This window comes from Amblyraja radiata, chromosome 1, assembly GCF_010909765.2.
Source record: "Amblyraja radiata isolate CabotCenter1 chromosome 1, sAmbRad1.1.pri, whole genome shotgun sequence".
Lineage (NCBI taxonomy): Eukaryota > Metazoa > Chordata > Chondrichthyes > Rajiformes > Rajidae > Amblyraja > Amblyraja radiata.
The window spans coordinates 152,509,469-152,535,040 of record NC_045956.1 but is presented as its reverse complement, the minus strand read 5'-3'; the positions used below and the strand labels follow the sequence as shown (position 1 = coordinate 152,535,040).

The following is a 25,572-nucleotide window of genomic DNA, read 5'->3' as shown; positions in this document are numbered from 1 at the left end:
ATGGTTGTGACTTAACTGTTTCAACTCTCTTATATCAGTCCTCTCGGGCCAAAATTACATTGGCATTTTTCATAATCTCACACATCAGCCCTTAGCATTTTACTGATGATGGACTTGGAACCCAACATTTTGTCAAACTGCCAGAGTTTTGAACTTTTGATCATTTCGTTAATATTCATGTTCCTTAATAGGAGCAGAATTAGACCATTCGACCCATCAAGTCTACACCTTCAATTTCAATTCAATTTTATCTTTTTTGTTCCAATTGGATGAATTGATTTGTCTTTATTTGCTTGTTTGGCCCATTTGCAATTTCCCTATCTTTCAATTAATCTAATAAAATCCAGAAATTTCCTGATACTGTTTGCTTGGATAAATGGTCACTGAATCTCCAAAATCTTAGGATGAAAGCGTTATAGCTCTGGCAGTTCTTTATTTCCAACTGATTATTTCTCATTATCTTTGTTGATTCTGATGGGTCCCTCTGTTGATCTTAATTGGGATGTTTTGTGTTCTCTCATTTTCCCCTTCTGTTACACAACAAGGCTTTCTTTATTCTGAACGTCAACATTTCCTTTAACTGCAGTGGCAATTATTTCGAAAATTGGCATTGAAAAAAGAGATGTTTTTCCTGCTTTCATTGAAGGCAGAATTAGTAGCACATCTCATGGTCCAAACTAAAACTATGATGACATTTTTGCTCTGAAAATTTGAGTTTTTCTTCACCACAAAATGTGCTTCTCTGAAATTAGTGTCTGCATGCTCAATTTGGCATTTTCAGAAGGATTGTTATGATAAATGAGTCACAAAAATAATAAGCAGCATTTGGTCCATCTGTATGACTCTTCCATTGTCCATTTAAGTACCTGGTTGATCCTTTAATTTCGTTTGAGATACAGCTTGGAAACAGGTCGTTCTGCCCACCAAGTCCATGCCGACCATCGGTCACCTGTACACACCAGTTCTATGTTATCCAACGTCTATTCCCTACACGCTAGGGTCAGTTCACAGAGACCAATTATACTACAAACCTACATGTCTTTGGCATGTGGGAGGAAACTGAAATGCTTGAAAGAAATCCATACATCACAATGAAACTAGACATAAACAGCACCAAGGTCAAGGTTGAACCCAGGTCTCTGGAGTTGTGAAGTAGCGACTTTATCAGCTGCACCACTGTGCCAATGTTATCAGAATTTTTTTCCTACAAAATTTTCATTTGCAATATTAGTTATGCTTTGTTAGAAAATAGAGTTTTATGGTAATTGTCCTCAGCTTATCTTTTAGCAGTTAACATAGAAACATAGAAAATAGGTGCAGGAGTAGGCCATTCGGCCCTTCGAGCCAGCACTGCCATTCAATATGTTCATGGCTGATCAACCAACTCAGAATCCTGTACCTGCCTTCTCTCCATACCCCCTGATCCCTTTAGCCACAAGGGCCACATCTAACTCCCTCTTAAATATAGCCAATGAACTGGCCTCAACTACTTTGTGGCAGAGGCAGAGAATTCCAGAGATTCACCACTCTCTGTGTGAAAAATGTTTTTCTCACCTCGGTCATACAAGACTTCCCCCTTATCCTTAAACTGTGACCCCTTGTTCTGGACTTCCCCAACATTGGGAACAATCTTCTTGCCTGTCCAACCCCTTAAGAATTTTGTAAGTTTCTATAAGATCCCCCCTCAATCTTCTAAATTATAGTGAGTACAAGCCGAGTCTATCCAGTCTCTCTTCATATGAAAGTCCTGCCATCCCAGGAATCAGTCTGGTGAACCTTCTCTGTACTCCCTCTATGGCAAGAATGTCTTTCCTCAGATTAGGAGACCAAAACTGTACGCAATACTCCAGGTGTGGACTCACCAAGACCCTGTACAACTGCAGTAGAACATCCCTGCTCCTATATGCCAATCCTTTTGCAATGAATGCTAACATACCATTCCCTTTCTTCACTGCCTGGTGCACCTGCATGCCTACTCTCAATGACTGGTGTACCATGACACCCAGGTCTCGTTGCATCTCCCCTTTTCTTAATCGGCCACCATTCAGGTAATAGTCTACTTTCCTGTTTTTGCCACCTCACATTTATCCACATTATACTGCATCTGCCGTGCATTTGCCCACTCACCCAACCTATCCAAGTCACCTTGCAGCCTCCTAGCATCCTCCTCACAGCTAACACTGCCCCCCAGCTTCATGTCATCCGCAAACTTGGAGATGTTGCATTCAATTCCATCGTCCAAATCATTAATATATATTGTAAATATCTGGGGTCCCAGCACTGAGCCTTGCGGTACCCCACTAGTCACTGCCTGCCATTCTGAAAAGGACCCGTTTACTCCTACTCTTTGCTTCCTGTCTGCCAGCCAGTTCTCAATACTGAACCCCCAATACCGTGTGCTTTAAGTTTGTATACTAATCTCTTATGTGGGACCTTGTCGAAAGCCTTCTGAAAGTCGAGATATAACACATCCACTGGTTCTCCCTTATCCACTCTACTAGTTACATCCTCGAAAAATTATATAAGATTCGTCAGACATGATTTACCTTCATAAATCCATGCTGACTTTGTCCAATGATTTCACCACTTTCCAAATGTGCTGCTATCCCATCTTTAATAACTGATTCTAGCAGTTTCCCCACTACCGATGTGAGACTAACTGGTCTGTAATTTCCCGTTTTCTCTCTCCCTCCCTTCTTAAAAAGTGGGGTTACATTAGCTACCCTCCAATCCTCAGGAACTACTCCAGAATCTAAAGAGTTTTGAAAAATTATCACTAACGCATCCACTATTTCTGGGGCTACTTCCTTAAGCACTCTGGGATCCAGCCTATCTGGCCTTGGGGATTTATTGGCCTTTAATCCATTCAATTTACCTAATACCACTTCCCGACTAATCTGGATTTCACTCAGTTCCTCCATCTCATTTGACTCCCGGTCCCCTGCTATTTCCGGCAGATTATTTATGTCTTCCTTAGTGAAGACAGAAACAAAGTAGTTATTCAATTGGTCTGCCATGTCCTTGTTCCCCATGATCAATTCACCCGTTTCTGACTGCAAGGGACCTACATACGTTTTAACTAATCTTTTTCTCTTCACATATCTATAAAAGGTTTTGCAGTCGGTTTTTATGTTCCCTGCCAGTTTTCTTTCATAATCTATTTTCCCTTTCATAATTAAGCCCTTTGTCCTCCTCTGCTGGACTCTGAATTTCTCCCAGTCCTCTGGTAGGCTGCTTTTTCTGGCTAATTTGTATGCTTCATCTTTTGTTTTGATACTATCCCTTGTTATCCAAGGATGCACTACCTTCCCTGATTTATTATTTTGCCAAACTGGGATGAACAATTGTTGTAGTTCATCCATGTGGTCTTTAAATGCCTTCCATTGCATATCCACCGTCAACCCTTTAAGAATCAATTGCCAGTCTATCTTGGCCAATTCACGTCTCATACCCTCAAAGTTACCTTTCTTTAAGTTCAGAACCCTTGTTTCTGAATTAACAATGTCACTCTCCATCCTAATGAAGAACTCAACCATATTATGATCACTCTTGCCCAAGGGGCCACGCACAATAAGACTGCTAACTAACCCTTCCTCATTACTCAATACCCAATCTAGAATAGCCTGCTCTCTTGTTGGTTCCTCTACATGTTGGTTTAGAAAACTATCCCGCATACATTCCAAGAAATCCTCTTCCTCAGCATCCCTGCCAATTTGATTCACCCAATCTATATGTAGATTGAAGTCACCCATTATAACTGTTTTACCTTTGTTGCATGCATTTCTAATTTCCTGTTTGATGCCATCCCCAACTCCACTACTACTGTTAGGTGGCCTGTACACAACTCCCACTAGCGTTTTCTGCCCCTTAGTGTTTCGCAGCTCTATCCATATCGATTCCACATCCTCCAAGCTACGGTCCTTCCTTTCTATTGCGTAAATCTCCTCTCTAACTAGCAACGCTACCCCACCTCCTTTTCCTTTCTGTCTATCCCTCCTGAATATTGAATATCCCTGGATGTTCAGCTCCCAGCCTTGGTCACCCTGGAGCCATGTCTCCGTGATCCCAACTATATCATATTCATTAATAACTATCCGCACATTCAACTCATCCACCTTATTACGAATACTCCTTGCATTGAGACACAAAGCCTTCAGGCTTGTTTTTACAACACTCTTACCCCTTATACAATTATGTTGAAAAGTGGCCCTTTTTGATTTTTGCCCTGGATTTGTCTGCCTGCCACTTTTACTTTTCACCTTGCTACCTATTGCTTCCGCCCGCATTTTACTCCCCTTTGTCTCTCTGCTCATGCACCCATCCCCCTGCCGCATTAGTTTAAACCCTCCTCGACAGCACTAGCAAACACTCCCGCAAGGACATTGGTTCCATTCCAGCTCAGGTGCAGACCGTCCTGTTTGTACTGGTCCCACCTCCCCCAGAACTGGTTCCAATGCCCTAGAAATTTGAATCCCTCCCCCTTGCACCATTTTTCAAGCCACGTATTCATCTGCAATATCCTCCTATTTCTACTCTGACTAGCACGTGGCACTGGTAGTAATCAAGAGATTATTACTTTTGAAGTCCTGCTTTTAAGTTTTTCTCCCAGCTCCCTAAATTCACCTTGTAGGGCCTCATCCTGTTTTTTACCTATATCGTTGGTGCCAATGTGCACCACGACAACTGGCTGTTAACCCTCCCCCTCCAGAATGTTCTGCAGCCGCTCAGAGACATCCCTGACCCTTGCACCAGAGAGGCAACATACCATCCTGGAGTCTCTTATACAGCCGCAGAAACGCCTATCTATTCCCCTTACAATTGCCCTTCCACTCTTTTTTCTCCCCTCCTATGCCGCAGAGCCACCCACGGTGCCATGAACTTGGCTGCTGCTGCCTTCCCCTGATGAGCCATCTACACCAACAGTATCTAAAATGGTATATCTGTTTAGGAGGGAGATGACCGCAGGGGGCTCCTCCACTACCTGCCTACTGCTACGCTGGCTAGTGGCCACCCGTTCCCTTTCTGTCCGCTTAACTTTTACCTGCGATGTGGCCAACTCACTGTACGTGCTATTCACATCTTTCTCAGCATCGTGGATGCTCCAGTATGAATCCAACCGCAGCTCCAACCGTTCAATGCAGCTGGACACACTTCCTGCATATGATTATGCTAATGTTTATATAGTTTACCATGAAATAGTTCTCAAATTTAGTATTTTCTTTCTCATTTGGGAACATGCATATGTAACTCATACCTCAAAGTTAAAACTCCCTTTAAACTTGTAAAGACCAGCAATTTTATCTTTCCTCATTATTCAGTCCTTTGATTCCACACACTTCACACCATTTGCCTACACAAGTTCTGTTTCTTTACACACCGTAGTTATAAATTGAAATGATGAATGATCGATTTCAGATGATGATCATTTCTTCAAATTACTGAAACTAGAAGCAAACTGAAGAGAAAAATTGAGTAGAGTGTATCATTTTTTTAAATTGCTTTTACCTTGTGTCTCATGTGCAGCTTAGTCATCCAGTGGAGGTTTGTTAATCGGGTGCAGAAGCAAATGAACGCCTTCATGGAGGTAACTGGTTATTTTTGTAATATTGAACTGAGTATTTATTTTGCACTGTATTTCCTATGCCTACAGCTGCGATTTTCATCAAGGACTCTTGAGATATTGACTGTTGAATGGAATGTTCATGCAAGTTTCTGGCCATGCACGTAATGTTCACAAAGTATTACAGCTTTCTAATAGAAAGGTCATAACGTCATATGTAATAGGAGCAGAATTAGGCCATTCAGCCCATTAAGTCTACTCTGCCATTCAATCATGGCTGATCTATCTCTCCCTCCTAATCCCATTCTCCTGCCTTCTCCTCATAACCCCTGCTATTAAATATTATACTTTCCCTAGAAACGGGTTTGATCTTTCCTTTACTGCAATATTACAGTTGAAATCTCTTTAATCAGGGCTTTGCAGATGGCTGATTGACTATGTCAATCAATTAAAAATATTGGCAACCTTTGGTTCAGAAAAAGCATTTATAGGCCACAAGGTGGTGCTCAGTTCACTTGCATCATGTTGCTGACAAATATGATTTTATCTCAATGAGTTTTGCAGTAATATCAAATAGTGTTTCCTATATTTCAAATTTTGGGGCAAATAAAAAAAGTTGGTGTAAATATGGATCAGATTGTTTCAGCAAGCTGATCAACGTTAATTATTTCTGCTCATTTTCAGTAATTTGTGAAAGGTGCCCTTCATTGGTAAAGCTCTAAGTCCTTTGCAAGGCAATATAGCTTTTGAATGATCGAATGGCAATATTCCAATATTTCTTTTTGTGTGACTGCCCTTAATAATTGCAAAGTAGAAGCAAAGCATTGCTTCATAAGGAGTTCAGAAGACAACTTTTGCTGTTGTCCAGCTCTTAACGTACTTCCCTGCAGCAAATTAAGGTCATGAGGAACAGGAGTAGAATTGGGCCATTCGTCCCATCAAGTCTACTATGGCATTCAATCATGGCTGATCTACCTCTCCCTCCCAACCCCATTCTCCTGCCTTCTCCCCATAACCTCTGACACCTGTACTAATTGAGAATCTATCTACATCTGCCTTAAAATGATCTAGTGACAGCCTCCACAGCCGTCTGTGGCAAATAATTCAACAGATTCACCACCCTCTGACTAAAGAAATGTCTCCTGGTCTCCTTCCTAAAAGAACGCTCTTTAATTCTGAGGCTATGACCTCTAGTCCTAGACTCTCCCACTAGTGGAAACATCCTCTCCACATCCACTCTATCCAAGCCTTTCACTACTCTGTATGTTTCAATGAAGTCCCCCCCCCCACCATTCTTCTAAACTCCAGCGAGTACAGGCCCAGTGCCGACAAATGCTCCTGAGATCATTCTTGTACACCTACTCTCCATTGCCAACACAACCTTCCTCAGATATGGTGCACACAATTGCTCACAATATTCCAAATGTGGCCTTACCTTATAGAGCTTCAACATTACATCCCTGTTTTTGTAGACAAGCCCTCTTCAAATAAATGCTTGCATTGAGTTTGCTTTCTTTACTACTGATTCGACTTGCAGATTCACTTTTGGGGAATGCTGCACCAGCACTCCCAAGTCCCTTTGCACCTCCGATTTCTGGATTCTCTCCCCATTTGGAAAATAGTCTGAGAATGGAAATTTAGAAGCAAAAAGATGCACTTTACAAACATATCACAAATTATTAATGCCTATCTAACTCTGGGCTCCCACTGTCTTTAACAATAATAGCAGCTGTCAGTCTGATTATATAAATATATAAATAACTGAAATGAACTATATGGTGTATTCATAATTTTTGTACATGTGTTGATACTTCTCTTTCATTAAAATTTCATTTTCAGGGCTTCACGGAACTCGTTCCTATTGATTTGATTAAAATATTTGATGAAAATGAACTAGAGGTTAGTGTTTTATTCCTTCCAGTATGATCTTGAATAACTGCCCCAACCCCATTCCTCAATTAACCATATAACCATATAACCATATAACAATTACAGCACGGAAACAGGCCATCTCGACCCTTCTAGTCCGTGCCAAACACATAATCTCCCCTAGTCCCATATACCTGCGCTCAGACCATAACCCTCCATTCCTTTCCCATCCATATAACTATCCAATTTATTTTTAAATGATAAAAACGAACCTGCCTCCACCACCTTCACTGGAAGCTCATTCCACACAGCTACCACTCTCTGAGTAAAGAAGTTCCCCCTCATGTTACCCCTAAACTTCAGTCCCTTAATTCTCAAGTCATGTCCCCTTGTTTGAATCTTCCCTACTCTCAGTGGGAAAAGCTTTTCCACGTCAACTCTGTCTATCCCTCTCATCATTTTAAAAACCTCTATCAAGTCCCCCCTTAACCTTCTGCGCTCCAAAGAATAAAGCCCTAACTTGTTCAACCTTTCTCTGTAACTTAGTTGCTGAAACCCAGGCAACATTCTAGTAAATCTCCTCTGTACTCTCTCTATTTTGTTGACATCCTTCCTATAATTAGGCGACCAAAATTGTACACCATACTCCAGAATTGGCCTCACCAATGCCTTGTACAATTTTAACATTACATCCCAACTTCTATACTCAATGCTCTGATTTATATAGGCCAGCACACCAAAAGCTTTCTTTACCACCCTATCTACATGAGATTCCACTTTCAGGGAACTGTGCACAGTTATTCCCAGATCCCTCTGTTCACCTACATTCTTCAATTCCCTACCATTTACCATGTACGTCCTATTTTGATTTGTCCTGCCAAGATGTAGCACCTCACACTTATCAGCATTAAACTCCATCTGCCATCTTTCAGCCCACTCTTCCAACTGGCATAAATCTCTCTGTAGACTTTGAAACTCTACTTCATTACCCGCAACCCCACCTATCTTAGTATCATCTGCATACTTACTAATCCAATTTACCACACCATCGTCCAGATCATTGATGTACATGACAAACAACAGTGGACCCAACACAGATCCCTGTGGCACCCCACTCGTCACTGGCCTCCAACTTGACAAACAACCATCCACCATTACTCTTTGGCATCTCCCATTCAGCCACTGTTGAATCCATCTTGCTACTCCACCATTAATACCCAACCATTGAACCTTCTTAACCAACCTTCCATGAGGAACCTTGTCAAAGGCCTTACTGAAGTCCATATACACAACATCCACTGCTTTACCCTCATCAATTTCCCGAGTAACATCTTCAAATAATTCAAGAAGATTAGTTAAACATGACCTTCCAGGCACAAATCCATGTTGACTGTTCCTAATCAGACCCTGTTTATCCAGATGCTTATATATATTATCTCTAAGTATTCTTTCCATTAATTTGCCCACCACTGAAGTCAAACTAACAGGTCTATAATTGCTAGGTTTACTCTTAGACCCCTTTTTAAACAATGGAACAACATGCGCAGTACGCCAATCCTCCGGCACTATTCCCGTTTCTAATGACATTTGAAATATTTCTGTCATAGCCCCTGCTATTTCTACACAAATTCTTAAGTATTTGACTTACCAGGGAGTTAAATATATTCATTCAAGCTTCCCTTCACAAATTTATTCTTGTGTTCATATGCAAATAGATCTTCACCTGGTTGATGAAGACAAATTCAGATTGTGATTGGGCAAAGTTCTATGTGTATAAAATCATGAGAGGAATAGATCGGGTAGATGCACAGAGTCTCTTGCCCAGAGTAGGGGAATCAAGAACTAGAGGACCTAGGTTTAAGGTGAAGAGGAAAAGATTTAATAGGAATCTGAGGGGTAACATTTTCACACAAAGGGGGGTGGGTGTATGGAACAAGCTTCCAGAGGAGGTGGTTGAAGCTGGGACTATCCAAACATTGAAGAAACAGTTAGATAGGTACATGGATAGGAAGTTTGGGGGGATATGGACCAAGCACGGGCAGGTGGGACTAGTTTAGCGGAGGCATGTTAGCCGGTGTGGGCAAATTGGGCTGAAGGTCCTGTTTCCACACTGTATCACTCGATTACTTTTTGACTCTAAAGCTCTCATATCCTTCCAAAGTTAGAAGAATGCTTTATTAAATATTAATAACTTGTTTTGCAAATTGAAGTGTTTAGAAAAGGGCAAATTGAAACAGCATTGGAAGAATTTAGGGGTTCATGTAGCATCTGTGGAGGCAAATTGTGTGTCAGTACTGAGAGAGAAGTGGAACAATTTCCAGTGTATGGTGTGGGATGCAATAGAGCCTGGTGCATGATGAGTGGAACCAGGGGGGGAGGGGGAGGGGGGGGGGGGAGTGGGTGATGGGCAAATGGAGTCAGGTGGTGGGGAGAGGAGCACTGAGCAAAGATAGAAACCAAGGAGAGTGTGTGGAGGCCAAGAACACCAGAAGTGTGCATTGTCTGAAATTGGACAATGCAATGCTCACATAAATGGGTTGTAAGCTACTCAAGCGGAATATAAGATATTGTTCTTCCAATTAGCATTTGATCTCTTCCTTGCAATGGAGAAAATGGCATCCAACCGGAAGCTCAATATTTCAAACAAAGCGCAAGCACTTTGCAAAATAGTGGCCCAGTTTATGCATGGTTTCACCAGGGGTGTCCACATCACGAGCACCAAATGCAGAAGACTAGGATGGAAGAGGAACCCGTGAATCTCTGCCTCCCTTGGAAGGTCGATTTGAAAGTACTTGAATGATGGGTGAGGTTGGAGATGAAAGAGATAGTTCTACACCTCCTATGGTTGCAAGGAAAAGTGTCTGTGGGAGTGGAGGAATGGGTAGGAATGGATGATTGCACCCAAGAGTGTGGTCACTGCAAAAAACAAATTGCCAGAGGTCATGCAGCATCTATGGAGGCAAAGGGTAAATGTATGACATTTCAGGTCATGACCCTGCATCGGTCCCAAAATATCAGCCATCCCATTGCCTCCACAACTGACTGAGTTCCTTGGCAGCTTGTTTCTTGTCCTGGGTTCCAGCGCCAGCAGTCTCTTGTGTCTCCATCTAAATATGACATTTATTTTTGAATTACCATTTGCATTTGTGTTGATTTTCGTTTAGTTGCTGATGTGCGGCCTTGGAGATGTGGATGTCAATGACTGGAGGCAGCACACAGCCTACAAAAACAACTATTGTACAAACCACCCAGTTATTCAGTGGTATTGGAAGGTAATGCAAAATTAATCCACATACTAAGATCAGCTAAAATTTTCCTTAATGTTTCTGTAATAGAAAAATTACCATCCTTAAAATTACTCTTCAATAAGGGCATTGAAATAGAAGCAGGCATAATCATTTGCCCTTCTTGTCTGCTGTACCTTTCAAGGCTGATCTTTTATTTCAATGTCACTTCCCTTTACTCAACTGTATCTTTGTTTCCATTAATATCCTTTTCTTGCACCGTTTTAAAAAGTAAGCTGATGTATTAAAATTCGAATTTAGAAGGTTCTCGCTAAGAAGGATCCCGACCTGAAACGTCACCCATGCTTTTTCTCCAGAGATGCTGCCTGGCCCCACTAAGTTACTCCAGCACTTTGTGTCGATCTTCAATGTAAATGACTCGTGGGATTCTCAGATCCTGAGAAGTGATTTATTCTGCCTTGGAAGTCTCGTACTAATGCTTCACCCCCTTGGAACAGTGATGAAAAATATCATGTTTATTTAGCAACCAGACTTGGCCATATCTGACACCCCATCTATCACAAGTTTTAATGGCTGGTGCTTTGAACAACTTTGATCAGGGTCATGATGTCCAGAAAGAGTTTTGATTTTTCTGGGTCAGGAAAGCAGCAGGTTAACATGACCTCAACTAAGTAGGGCTTCCAAATGTCCCAGGTCCAATCAGTTCAATATATGTAGTTGCCAGGTTACACATGATCGTGATGCTATAACATTAACGGACTTCTTAAAATTCTACTAAATCCCATTGGATTTTGCAACATATCGCATTGCTGAATCAATTTTTATAATGCTAAAGATGGATCATAGAATAGAATAGTTTCTTTATTGTCATTGTAACATGAACCATGTACAACGAAATTTAAAAATGTCAGCCAGTCAGTGCACCATTCAAACATTTCTAAAAGCTAACGATACATGGTAAAATATTAAAAAAGATAAACTAAAATAAATATCATGAAAATAGCACGCATAAACACCCAACCCTACATCCTTCTGTCGATTTCACAGTGTACCACAGTCCCTTAGTATGTATCGCTCCTGCGTTCCTTGGCGGCTACATTTAGTGCCTTTATAGCAGTGGGGTAATAACTGTTTTTAAGTCTGTTTGTCCTTGTCCTTGTAGATCTGTACCGTCTGCCTGACGGCAACAGTTCAAACAGGGAGTGTCCGGGGTGGGAAATGTCCTTTATAATACTCTGGGATTTTTTGATGCAGCGGGAACTGTGTAAGTCCTCCAAGGTAAGGAGAGGGCAGCCGACAATCCTCTGGGCGTTGTCAATGGCCCTCTGGAGCGCTTTCCTCTGAGCCGTTGTGCAGCTGGTGTATCATACGCATACACAGTATGTTAGGATGCTCTTAATGGAGCACCGATAAAAGAACAGCAGCAGTCTCTGATTGATGTTATTCTTCCTGAGCACCCTCAGGAAGTGCAGTCTCTGCTGGACCTTTTTCAGCAGCGCAGAGGTGTTCACGCTCCACGTCAGGTCCTCCTCAATATGGATTCCCAGGAAGCGGAAATCCGTCACCCTCTCCACACAGTCCCCTCTGATAATTAATGGTACCATGTCCGTTTTATTCTTCCTGAAGTCTATTATTATTTCCTTTGTCTTTAAGGTGTTGAGGAGCAGGTTATTTTCTCCACACCACACTGTCAGCTGCTCCGCCTCATACCTGTCCCCCCCCGGAGATGAGTCCCACCACCGTAGTGTCATCCGCAAATTTGACAATGGTGTTGCTGTGGTGGGCGGGGGTCAGTGTTGCAGTTTTATTTAAAGTGCCATTTGTGTAGTCTTTAAATTGGGTCTGAATGAGAGTGTTTTGTTTGGTCAGTGGTAACAAATAGTAGTAAACATACCATTCCCAGAAATATGAAACCAAATTTCTCACAGATATTTTTCTGTAACTGCTATTCAGTCTACATACCAATAACATGCTAGAGACATCAGATTATAGGTCATTACATTAAAATGATGGAATAATCCCACAATTAACTATAAAGAACAGAAAGGTACGGTACAGTGAACAGGTTAGTCTGCACCCATGCAGAACTTGTTGATTTCATTAACTTTACCTCTAACTTCAATCCTGCCCTCTAATTCAATTGGACTGGCACGTTTCTCCCCTTTCTTGACCTCTCTGCCTACATCACAGGGGGCAGACTATTGACTGATGTCCACTACAAACCAGTCGACTTTCACAGTTATTTGGACTACACCTCTTCCATCCGGCCTCTGCAAAGAATCCAATTTCACTCTCAATTTTTCCATCTGTTCTGTATCTGCTCCCAAGATGAAGCTTACCATTGTCAGTATTCAGTATTTACTTTAATGTCATTTTAACTGAGTACATACATACACAGAAGAAACGAAAAATTGTTTCTCAATCAGTTCTCGTCAGTGCGGTTAATAAAAACAGAATAAATACAAATAGCTTTAAAATTAAAATTAACATATCTAAAATAGGCCTAAAAATTGAAATAAAAAATAAAAACAGACTTTCAGACCGAAAACAGTGGCGTTGCTTTGACAGGAGCCTAGCTGTCAAAGTATGGGGGAGGTTAGATGTGTTGGTGTATGATATATGGGGAGGGGACACAGTCCGTTAATCAGTCTTATTGCCTGTGGGAAGAAGCTGAGTAGCATCCTGCTGGTTCTGCAGCTGATGCTCCTGTACCTCTTCCCAGATGGCAGAATGGAGAAGATGTGGTGTGATGGATGATAGGGGTCCTTGATAATGGAGAGATGGCTCTGCTGATGCTCCACTTCTGATAGATCTCCAACAGGAAAGGGAGTGGAGCACCAATGATCCTACTGGCCGTCCTGTTAAGTTGTTTTGTTCATAAGCCTTGCAGCTCCCAAACCAGGAAGTGATGCCGTAGGTCAGTATACTCTCGATGGTGCCCCTGTAGAAGGTCGTTAGGTGAACAGTAGGGAGACCTGCTTTATTCAATCTCCGGAGAGGGTGGAGCCGCTGCTGTGCTATTTTGATGACTGCTGTGGTGTTGGTCGTTGAGGTCAGGTCGTCCGCCAGGCGAAGTCCCAGGAACTTCACACTGCTGACCCTCTCCACAGCAGCACCATCAATATGCAGCAGTGTGTGATGGTGTTTTCCAGCCCTCCTGAAATCGATCACCATCTCCTTTGTCTTTTCCACGTTGAGGGTGAGATTGTGAGATCTGCACCACTCTGTAAGCAGCTCCATGGGTTTGGGTTACAAAACTAGAGAATTAAGGGATACAAGAATCTGCAGATGCAGGAACCGTGAACAAAACACAAAGTGCTGAAGGAACAGAACAGGTCAGGCAGCATCTGTGGATGGAATAGACAGGTGACGTTTAGAGTCAGGACCCTTCTTCAGATTCGGAATGCAAAATTAATCCTCATTTTAAGGTAGCTTAATATATTCCTTTCTACAGCTTTTAAGACTCAGATGAAGTAGAAACCTCTTTCATGAATGGGTTGCGAATCTTTGGAATATTTAGCCATAGAAGACAGGAGATTCAGTGATCAATATAATTTTCAATAACAGGTGAATCAAGAGGCGAAAGGGAAAGGTCACTCATAATCACACATAAAGTGGTCCATGCTCAAAGAACAGTTTTGTTCAGACATACTTAGAAACATCAGAGTATTCCAGGATTTATATAGACATTTATATATATTTATAAAAATGTACATTTTTGTATAATTTTGTTTATTGAACTGCGTGCTGATGTATTAAATTGTGCAAGGGTTGTAAAAAAGATGTAATTCAATGCTAAGAGCCAAAGGAATCACTGTGCAGTGTCTGCTCTTTAAATCTATGGTTGGTTGAATCCTTCCTCCAGTTACTACTGAATTTCATTTTGTTTTTCCTTTATTTATAAAGCAATAATTTCGACAGAGTTTGTCTAAATCCTATTGCCACTTAGATTTTAAAAAATGACCATATCAATTCCGCTTTTTTCCCCCCCATCTTCTCCAAAGAAAAGGGTAAATTGAAGTGACTGAAGGTGTCATTCTGCTGGAAATTATTTTGTTTTAACTTGCGTTGCGAAATACTCAGTCTTGCATTCACAATTTGGAGACGATCCTATCAGAATGTTACAATATCCTAAAGGACTGCGTATTTACCCAAGCTTCTGGGTTCAGTGAACTGTGTTGTGTAATGCTAAATGTTGCTGACTGAATTAACTATTTTAGCTCGATTTTTGTCGATTTTATTAAATTACATTTATCCAGTGTCTCCAAAATTTGGTTTTCCCACCTTTTGACAGAACTGTTTGGCTCAATTTCCAGGTCTATTGAAAACATTTTAGGCAAAAATATTGATTCTAAAACACCTGTTTAAGAAAGAACTGCAGATGCTGGAAAAATCGAAGGTAGACAAAAATGCTGGGGAAACTCAGCAGGTGAGGCAGCATCTATGGAGCGAAGGAATAGGCGACGTTTCGGGTCGAGACCCTTCTTCTAAAACACATAATGCTTTATGATAGCAATGTTAGTTCCTTTGAATTTAACACTTCCAAATTCAACATAAACACATTAAATTACTAATAGTAGTTGGAAAATGTGCATTGCTTAGGGGGTTTGCGGCAATACACTTACCCGTAGGTTGTTAAGTGTTCCTTTAGTTTCAGAGTACATGCCTCACAAAAATCTTGTAAAACATAGAAAATAGGATTCCTTGTGATTAGGCTTGAATGAACTGGAAGGATCAATTCAAATGTCAAACTAATGCCCCTGTCCCACTTAGGAAACCTGAATGGAAACCTCTGGAGACTTTGTGCCCCACCCAAGGTTTCCGTGCGGTTCCCGGAGGTTGCAGGTGGTTGCCGGAGGTTGCAGGTAGTGAAAGCAGGTAGGGAGACTGAGAAAAACCTCCGGGAACCTAACGGAAACCTTGGGTGGGGCGCAAAGTCTCCAGAGGTTTCCGTTCAGGTTTCCTAAGTGGGACAGGGGCATAACTCAACATTCTTATGCAATTGCTTTATTTATTGAAGATTGTTCTTGAGTAAATCCTTGGATTAATTTGGAGATGAGATTTAAGCAAACCATTAAGTACTCTCAATTTTGTAAGGTTTATGTTTTTTCTGTACACTGGAGATCATTATTTTTAATATAAATTTCTATGTCATTAAGCTATGTCTCATTCATTTGAAACCTGTATTGTGGCAGATGTATCTGTATTTATTGGCAGCACTCGGTTAAAAACAACTGATTGTGATTAGATATGTCTTGTGTTTACGTTACACTTGATCACTGGTTTGTTTGTCAGGCATTGCCACATGCTACTGACTCGATAGCTCAGTCTGGCATCTTGTTTTCCCCACCTCCTTACCAAAAGTCAGAGTTGAATGGAAGATCACCTACCTTCTTGCCTATCTAACTTTTGCAATGCACAAATATTTAAGGAATGTCTTGGCTCTGCATAGTCGGCTCTTTCCCAGATGCTTTGGTTGCAATTAATTCAGATGTTTCAGCAACATGAAATTCCTTCCCTCACAGAATCATGAAAAGATGAAATGCTGAAGGCCCTATCCTTAGTTGTGCCTTTTTGCTGTTTTTCCTAAAGGACCTTTGAGTCTTTCCCTGTATTTAACAATATTTAGCCAGTATCCTTCTGAATGTGTAGGAAGGGACTGCAAATGCTGGTATATACCGAAGATAGACACAAGTGCTGGAGTAATTCAGTGGGTCAGGCAGCATCTCTGGTGAAAAAGGGTGGGTGACGTTCTTTAGACTCGAAGAAGGATCCCGATCCGAAATGTCACCCATCCTTTTTCTACAGAGATGCTGCCTGACCCGCTGAGTTACTCCAGCACTTGTTGTCATCCTTCTGAATATTGTTACCATGTCTACTTTCACAGTCTCGTCCTGCCATTGGTTCTCTTGCAAACTACCTAATGGACAAGGTTCCTTATGAGGGGATCCGTTAAAGTACTGAATACTCTTTAGATGTGGCAGGTACAGCCTATCCTGTAAACTGCCTTCTTTACTGCCATTCATTTCCTGTGGTAAGATACTCCCCTTGGAACCAATGCACAGTCTTCACACATTGGCACATTGTGCATCCCTGTTCACCAACAAGATAGCTGCCATCTCAATCGTTTTTCTGCAGTTTGTACTTTTGCAGCTGCTTTTAGATATTAATTGATGGGGCAGACATAATGTGTAGGGAGGAACTGCAGTTGCTGGTTTAAACCGAAGGCCAACACAAAAAGCTGGAGTAACTCAACGGGTCAGTCAGCATTTCTGGAGAAGGTGACGTTTCGGGTCGAGACCCGACTTCAGACCCATGGGGCATCCTGGTCGGCAAGGGCCACTTGGGCCAAAGGGCCTGTTTTCATGCTGCATCACTCTCTAACCTTGTGGGAATGAAATGAAAAATCAATCAGGACAAATCTTGGCTTATCACTTACAGAAATAACATTTTCGAGACAGTTTTATGAATTGTGCTTTCTCCTTTGATAATGATTCACTTCACCAAGTCTCTGATGTTTCCTTTCAGGCAGTGCTGCTGATGGATGCTGAGAAACGTATTCGACTTTTGCAGTTTGTTACTGGAACTTCAAGAGTGCCAATGAATGGGTTTGCTGAACTATATGGTGTGTCCCTATTACTTGTGTGCAAGTTTAAATAAAAGGCTTCATTTTAAACATTATTTAAGTAGGAAGTTTTCTTGCAATGTTGGTGAAGCTTCCGCATGAATTCTTAATAACGCAGCCTTTCCGAGGGAAAAAAAATTCAGAATTATTTAAGGAAATATTTCCTGGATAACCGATGCAGATGGTAAAACCAGCATTTAAGCATTTCCCTTGTGAGTTCCCCTTACGGAATGCTGCTCCAGCCCATGATCGCTATTGTTGTAAAAGATACAGAGATCTGGGCTCAAAATCCTAATACGCAGCAAATAAACATATACTGTCTTGAGATATTTGTGCATTTTGTTTTAATATTGTAGAAGCTCATTTTTAATAAAGCATCTCAAAGCCTCACACTCTACTCTTTCGATATTTTACACAGGTTCCAATGGTCCTCAGCTATTTACAATAGAACAGTGGGGAACTCCAGATAAGCTGCCCAGGGCACACACCTGGTAAGCATACTGCGTGTTTAAACTCTGAATAGTGGAGGACTGGAGATAAGCTAATGTTTAGGAAACAACTGCAGATGCTGCTTTAAATTGAAGGTAGACACATAATGCTAGAGTAACTCAGCGGGACAGGCAGTATATCTGGAAAGAAGGAGGGGGTGACGTTTCGGGTCAAGACCCATCTTCAGATAAGCTAATGTTGTTCCTTTGTTTAAGAAGGGAAGCAGGGAGCATCTAGGGAATTATAGGCCAGAGGGCCTCATGTCATTGGTTAGGAAGCTATTGGAGAGGATCCTTTGGGATAGGATTTACTCCCAATGAGAAGAAAATGGGTTAATTGGGGTCAGTCAGCCTGGCTTTGTATGCGGCAGGTCAAAAAAAAGATGAGACATGTCTACAATCAAGCCGTTCACAGTGGAGAATGGATATTGGAGAAAGGGTACAACATTTGGTGCAAAATAAAGTCTGACTTAAAGACTTAGGCCTCCAATGAGGTCAGGACCACACTCTAGCTGGTGAGAGGATGGTTCAGTTGCCTGATAATAGCCTGGAAGAAACTGTCCCTAATTTTGAAGGAAAGCATTTTCAAACTTCTGTATCTCTTACCTGATGGAATAGGGGAGAAGAGGGAGTGGCTGATGGCCTTGCCGGGGCAGCGTGAAGTGTAGATTGAATCAATGGAAGGGAGGTAGGTTTGGTGATAGAACGTGGATGCAGCCAAGACTCTCTGCAATTTCTTGCAGTCTTGGATGGAGCTGTTCCCAAACCATGCTGTGATGCATCCCAATAAAATGCTTTTATTGGGATGCTCCTAAGCCTTCTCAGGAAGTAGAGGTATTGGTGTGTTTTTGGCCATAGCTTCGATGTGGCTGGTTCAGGACAAATGCTGGGGGTACTGCTTTGGTTCCTGAAGTCAATCACAATCTCCTTTGTCTTGCTGATATTGATGGAGTGGTTGTTGTCTCGGTTATGAGGTTCTCAATCTCCTTCCTATGCTCCATTTCATCATTATTTTATATCCGGCCCACTACGGTGGTGTTGTCTGCGAACTTGCAAATTGAGTTGGATTAGTATTTGGCTGCACAGTCATGAGTGTATAGAGGATGATTTGTCACCTATCAGCCATGATCATATTGAATGGCGGTGCAGGCTCGAAGGGCCGAATGGCCTACTCCTGCACCTAATTTCTATGTTTCTATGTTTCTATCTTCACTGAATGGGGTCTGTTAGTCAGGAAGTCGAGATCCAATTACAGAGGGGTGTGCTGACTCCAAGTTCCCTACGTTTGGAGATGAGCTTGGTTGGGTAATGGCATTGACAGCATGAAAAGGAAAAGGAGTCTGACATTGGTGTCCTTCTTTTAGGGTGTTGGATCAGCCATGGAACTGTTGTTGCGGTACACTTGAGTCCAATGTTGGCTTCAGCTGTTAAATAACAGTAGTGGGTGACTTTGACATAAGGTCATTTGATAGGAGCAGAATTAGGCAATTCAGCCCATTAAGTCTACTCTGCCATTCAATTATGGCTGATCTATCTCTCCCTCCGAACCACATTCTCCTGCCTTCTCCCCATAACCCTTGACACCTGTACTAATCAAGAATCTATCTATCTCTGCCTTAAAAATATCCATTGACTTGGCCTCCACAGCCTTCTGTGGCAAAGAATTCCACAGATTCACCACCCTCTGACTAAAGAAATTCCTCTTCATCTCCGTCCAAAAGGAACATCCTTTAATTCTGAGGCTATCACTTCTGGTCCTCGATTCTCCCACCACGGGAAACATCCTTTCCACATTCACTCTATGCAAGCCTTTCACTATTCGGTAAGTTTCAATGAGGTCCCCTCTCATTCTTCTAAGCTCCAGCTATTTGGTAAATCAACGATAAAATGGATTAACATGAGAGAAAAGCATTCTTTAGAAAGGCATCTCCAATTATAACATGGAGTTCATTGGGAAAGCGGGTTCACATTGCAGAAAATTGTGATGCAAATTGTTTTCGAAGAAAATCTTTGAAATTACTAAACCTGATAAAGTAATCACAGTTAAAGCGCAGGAGGTTGTGGGAACTTGGGCATGTGGGAGAATCAAGGGAATTATAGAAAATATAGAATTACGAGAGCCTCAAGTCACTGGTAGGGAAGCTATCGGATTCTTCAGTTTAGAATTTACTCCCATTTGGAAGAGAATGGATTAATCAGTGACAGTCAGCACTTGTATGCAGCAGGTCAAGTCTTGCTAACTTGATCACATTTTTTTAGAAGGTAACAAAGATGATCAATGTGGATAGGGTGATGGATGTTGTCTAGATGGATTTTACTAAGGCATTTGATAAATGTCCCCCCCCCCCCCCATGTTAGATTAAGATGCACAGGATTAACAGTGACTTTGTTGTACGGATTCAGAACTGACATAAATAAAAGACGGGGTTGTGGTGGCAGAACAATATTCAGACTGGATGTCTGTGACCAGTGGAGATGCACAGGGATCTGTGCTGGGACCACTGTTGTTTCTGATATATACAAATGACTTGGATGTAAATGTAGATTGGTTGGTAGTAAGTTTGCAAATGACACCTTGTATAAGACGTTGGTGAGACCGCATTTAGAATATTGTGCTCAGTTCTGGGCACCATGTTATAGGAAAGATATTGTCAAGCATGAAAGGGTTCAGAAAAATTTAAGTGAATTAATCTAGGACTAGAGGGTGTGAGCTATAGGGAGAGGTTGAGTAGGTTGGGTCTCCATTCCATGGAGCGCGGGAGGATGAGGAATGATCTTATAGAGCTGTATAAAATCATGAGAGGATTAGATCGGATAGATGCAGAGTCTCATGCCCAGAATAGGGGAATCAAGGACCAGAGGACATAGGTTCAAGGTGAAGGGGAAAAGATTTAATAGGAATCAGAGGGATAGCTTTTTCACACAATCAAGCCGTTCACATTGGAGAATGGATAATGGAGAAAGGGTACAACATTTGGTGGGTGTATGGAACAAGCTGCCAGATGAGGTAGTTGAGGCTTGGACTGTCCCAACGCTTAAGTAACAGTTAGACTGGTACATGGATAGGACAGGTTTGGAGGGATATGGACCGCAGGCAGGTGGGACTAGTGTAGCTGGGACATTATTCGCCGTTGTGGCAAAGTTGGGCCGAAGAGCCTGTTTCCACTCTGTATCACTCTATGACCAAGATTGCTAGGGTCACGGACTATAAGGAAGGCTGTCAAAGTGTACACTTTTATTCAGAGCAAGGGAATCAAGAACTAGAGGTCATAGGTTGAAGGTGAGAGGGGACATATTTAATAGACAGCGACATTTTCACACAGATGGTCAAGGGTATATAAGAGCTGCCAGAAGAGATAGTTGAGGCAGGTACTATATGAACATTTAGGATAGACAAAAATGCTGGAGAAACTCAGCGGGTGAGGCAGCATCTATGGAGCGAAGGAAACAGGTGACCTTTCGAGTCGAGACCCTTCTTCAGATTTCTCAACCCGAAACGTCTTCAGACTTCTCGACCCGAAACGTCGCCCATTTCCTTCGCTCCGTAGATGTTGCCTCACCCCCAGATGTAATTTAATACGAACAAGTGTGAGGTATTGCACTTTAGGATGTCAAATGTAATGGGAAAATTACCCTTAATAGCCTGATGTATAGGGGGATCTTGGGGTTAAAGTCCATAACTCCCTGAAAGTGACAACGCAAGTAGATAGAGCGATAAAGCAGGCGGATGGTATGCTTGCATTGAGTCAGGAGGTCATGATGCAGCTTTATAGGACTTTGTTTAGGCCGCGTTTGCTGTTTTGAATGCAGTTCTGGTTGCCCAGTTACAGGAATGATGTGGATGCTTTGGAAAGGTGCAGAGGAGGTTTACCAGAATGATGCCTGGATTAGAGGGTATTAGCTTCAGGGAAAGATTGGAAAGACTTGTTTTTGCTGGAATACTGAAAGTTGTAGGGAAACCATATAGCAGTATATAAAATTATGAGTGGCGTAGATAGGTTCTGACTGTCTACCATATTTCCCTGGATGAAAATATCAAAAACAAATGCCGTAGCTATATGGTGAAAAAGGCAAAGCTTGCTTGTGTGGGGCAGGTTTTTTTTTTACATGGTGGGTAGGGAGTGCCTGGAACACATTGCCGCGGATGGTGGTTGAGACAGATATGAAAGTGGTATTTAAGAGATTTTTGGATTAGCACATGGAAATGGAGGGATATGGATTACATGCAAGCAGATAAGGGTTGGTCTTGACATCATGTTCGGCGTAGACATTGTTGGCCCAAGGGCTGTATCGTTCTATGTTCTATGTTAATTTTAGAAAAGACTTATAATGTTCATACAAGTGATGTTCATATCTATTCCACAAGGGGCTTGCATTTCCTGTATCAAGTTTAAGATGGTATAGGTTTAGTAGGTATCTTTTCCAAAGTAAATGCTCTTGAACTTGTTGGGTATATAACCCTCTGTTGCACTCATATACATATGCAGTTCGACGACCTCCTTTTGCTCTACGTGTTGTACTTAAATTTGATTTGCTTGTATTATCTATAGTATTATCTGATCTGATTGTATAGCATTAAAAAAAAGTGTTTCACTATAGCACAGTGCATGTGACCATAGTAATCCTAATCACTAGGTGAGTTTGGTTGCACATTCAAGACGTTTTAATCACAGTCGCAACCCATTAGCATTTGAGTGTAAATGCTGATAGTTTCATACAAAACCACCAGTGTATTCCAGTACATTAGTGCACATGGCGTTCTTTGGAAAATGTACAGTTGTTTTTAAAATGACGGCCACATGGCAATGTTTCACTAATGCGGATATTAACTTGTAGAAATTTAAAGATCTGTTTCTTTCCTATTTACAGCTTTAACCGCCTTGATTTACCGCCTTATGAATCCTTTGAAGATTTACGCGAAAAGCTTCTTCTGGCAGTAGAAAATGCTGAAGGATTTGAAGGAGTCGATTAAATGACTGCAGTTGTGGTCAACATGATGCTGCTCATTTTTCTTTTTTATAGATTTAGGAACTTTTCCAGTGATATCAATTTAATTGCACAGGACATTGGTACACGGAACAAATTCTTCTATGCTAATTCCTATTTCAAGTTTCTGGAAGACTGGAAAATTCAAAATTGACTTTCCAGACAATTGTAATAAAAGAAGAAAAGTGGATGATGTGTGGATAAAAAGTGCATTTCAATAGGACTCAACTATGTATTTAAAAAAGTTCTAAACATTTTATCAACTTTGTAATGGAAGTGACTGCAAATTCTCACTTTCACAGGTATAGTATTATCACTTTGTTTACTCAATGGACTGCATAATAACCAGTTATTTAGAAATCCTTGTAACATAACCTATCCAGTTAAAAGGTGAGATTTGTAAAATGGGTTAAAGATTGGAATTGTGTTCACACACAAATAGCAGTGCATTAACATTTTCTTGTGAAACATGTGTGCCTCCTTTCCCCACCAGTCATGATTAAAAGCATGTCAAAAGCATTTTTAAATTATTGATGATGTCGTTTTACACTTGCCTGAAATGTGAAAAGCTAGATCTATATTTTTATTTAACAATTGTCGTCAATGTCCCTAAATGGGTCTCGGAAACAAATTATAGCAAACATGGTTATGCCCCAATAGCTGAGTAACAATATGGTTATCCATTTAGTATGTATTTAAATACCACCATCATTGAGCGGATGACCAAATAACAGTGCTCAAGGTGTTTTCTATAAAATGTTACCCAAATTTCCTCTCTTTTTGGAACCAGGTGACTTAACTATGATATAGCAAATTATTTCAATGTGCCTGTAGCCTGTTTCACCCCCTCAGTGTGCTGGTGGGTCCAGGAGCAATTGCTAACTGGACCTTAAATCATTATAACAGGTTATAAATAACATGCCATGATAAAGCTGGCCAATATCATGAGTTTTGATATCATGATATATGTACCATGGTTGTACTGCTGACTAAATCCAGAAAATAACTCCATAACATGTGAAACTACTTATTGCCTTTAACTGCTTCTGTTTTGTTTTACAAACTCAACTGTTTTTTAGTATTAATTTAACTTTTCAATCCTATTTTTAATCTTCTGTTAGAAATTCCAGCCTCCCGATCTAAGTAATGTGTTCATTGTTTTCTTTAGCCTCCCTCCATTCAGGGTCAGGAGTAAGTTTTTATTTTTAATTTAAAAGATTTACTTATTTGTCTTATAATAGTCCTTTGAACCTGGTTGCAATCAATACAAGATTACTGTGACTAGATGAATGGCAGAAAAATGCAACAAACCAGGAAAGGAATTCTAACAAACGAGCAGAAACTGTGACAGCCACCTTGATATTTACAGAATGAAAGTAAACCACTACCAATCAAAATATGAATGACTAATATGTTTGTCTCATTATTGCTAGAGCTTATGCTGATTTTTAAGAAAATGCGTTTTGTTGCAAAACCAAGAAATCTAGGGGCACTTTATAAATCCCATAAAGGCCATGGCTGTTTAATTGTTGTTAAAGGTGTACATTTTTAATACCGAGTATGCTTATCCAGTGCAATATCTATCTGTACATTTTTCTACTGATTATGTCACAACAAATCCAACATGGAGCCAAGCAGAGTAATTGTTTGTCTTTCTTCATTTATCCTCAACATGTCTTTTCCCTTAAAAACCATTGCACACAATTTCAAAACTCACCTCGAATATGTAAAGTCTCTCCTGAAATCCTTCTAACCCTAGTTAATTCCCAAAAAGTAAACTTTCCTTATGAATGTCGCAAGTTTTGTAATTTGTTTTTTATGCATATGCATTGATATGAAAAGTATTTATCTAATTTAGGATAGCGATTAAGTGTAACAAAACCTTTGCTCCAGAATATGTTTGCAGAAACTGTCAGATTTTTGCTGAGGCCTTTTAGAATGAAAAGATTAAACATGGGTTGACCTTAAATATTGCCTTTTGTTCTGCCATTTTTTTTTCTTTAACCCACTATTTATTTCCTCAGTGAGAAAATTGTTGTCCATCATCTACTTAATGTATACTAAAACCGAACATTCTGTTAATACTTCCATGACCATCAGGACTCGCTCGGTCTGCTCCGAGATTAACCAGTAAATGTCAAACACTGTATAAGTTTTCCATATTATATGACTACTTATCAGTAAAGAAAAGTTACTCATCACTAGTGGCATAATTGCAAATGTGCTCCCATGAGAATCAAAACTGTAACTACATTGGATGATAACATGCTTCAGTTCAGTAACAATATTACTGAAAAACTTTTCTCAGATTCATTCAGATTAATTTATGCCACTTCTTTAAATTGTTAACAATTTTTTCAATCTCAAGTTTAATATCCTCGGGATATTCCAAAGTGCATTGCACTCCAACTGGGATTGTGGATTCATATAAGGAAGGTCCCACAGGCAATAATAAGATAAATGACCAATTAGCTGCTTTTGTGATGTTGGTCAAGAGATAAATGTTGCTCGAGACACTCCTTGTTTTTTAACATTATGCCCAGGAATGTTTTTATGTCAATGATAGGAAATTCAGAGTCTCAGTTTAGGAATGCTAAATTGCAGGAATGTGTAGGAATATCAAACCAAGTCTTTAGCACAGTTTGAACCTACAACTTTGCAGCATACTTTGTAAGTGTAATACGTTGCTGTTTCATCACTGTATCGAAATCCTGGAACTTTCTGCCCAGCAGCATTTTGAGAATACATTCAACAGAAAAACAGCAGTGGTTCGAGAAAGTGGGCTGACTTTGCCAGCAG

The 25,572-nt window shown here is 40.8% G+C and overlaps 1 protein-coding gene across 11 annotated transcripts in view; it reads left to right on the top strand.

Annotated features, from left to right (window-relative positions):
- Window positions 1-24,935, top strand: part of nedd4l (NEDD4 like E3 ubiquitin protein ligase) — a 399,262-nt gene extending 374,327 nt beyond the window's left edge. For 9 of the 11 annotated variants that reach the window (XM_033032976.1, XM_033032969.1, XM_033032952.1 and 6 more), the window contains 6 exons: window positions 5,524-5,584; window positions 7,400-7,459; window positions 10,594-10,701; window positions 17,203-17,299; window positions 17,718-17,790; window positions 22,657-22,759. In XM_033032976.1, the coding sequence (XP_032888867.1) occupies window positions 5,524-5,584; window positions 7,400-7,459; window positions 10,594-10,701; window positions 17,203-17,299; window positions 17,718-17,790; window positions 22,657-22,759 (502 nt within the window). Of the gene's footprint in view, window positions 1-5,523; window positions 5,585-7,399; window positions 7,460-10,593; window positions 10,702-17,202; window positions 17,300-17,717; window positions 17,791-22,656 lie in introns of all 11 variants that reach the window. The other 2 variants (XM_033032994.1, XM_033032911.1) reach the window with 1 other exon arrangement.
- The last annotated feature ends 637 nt before the right edge of the window (window positions 24,936-25,572 follow it).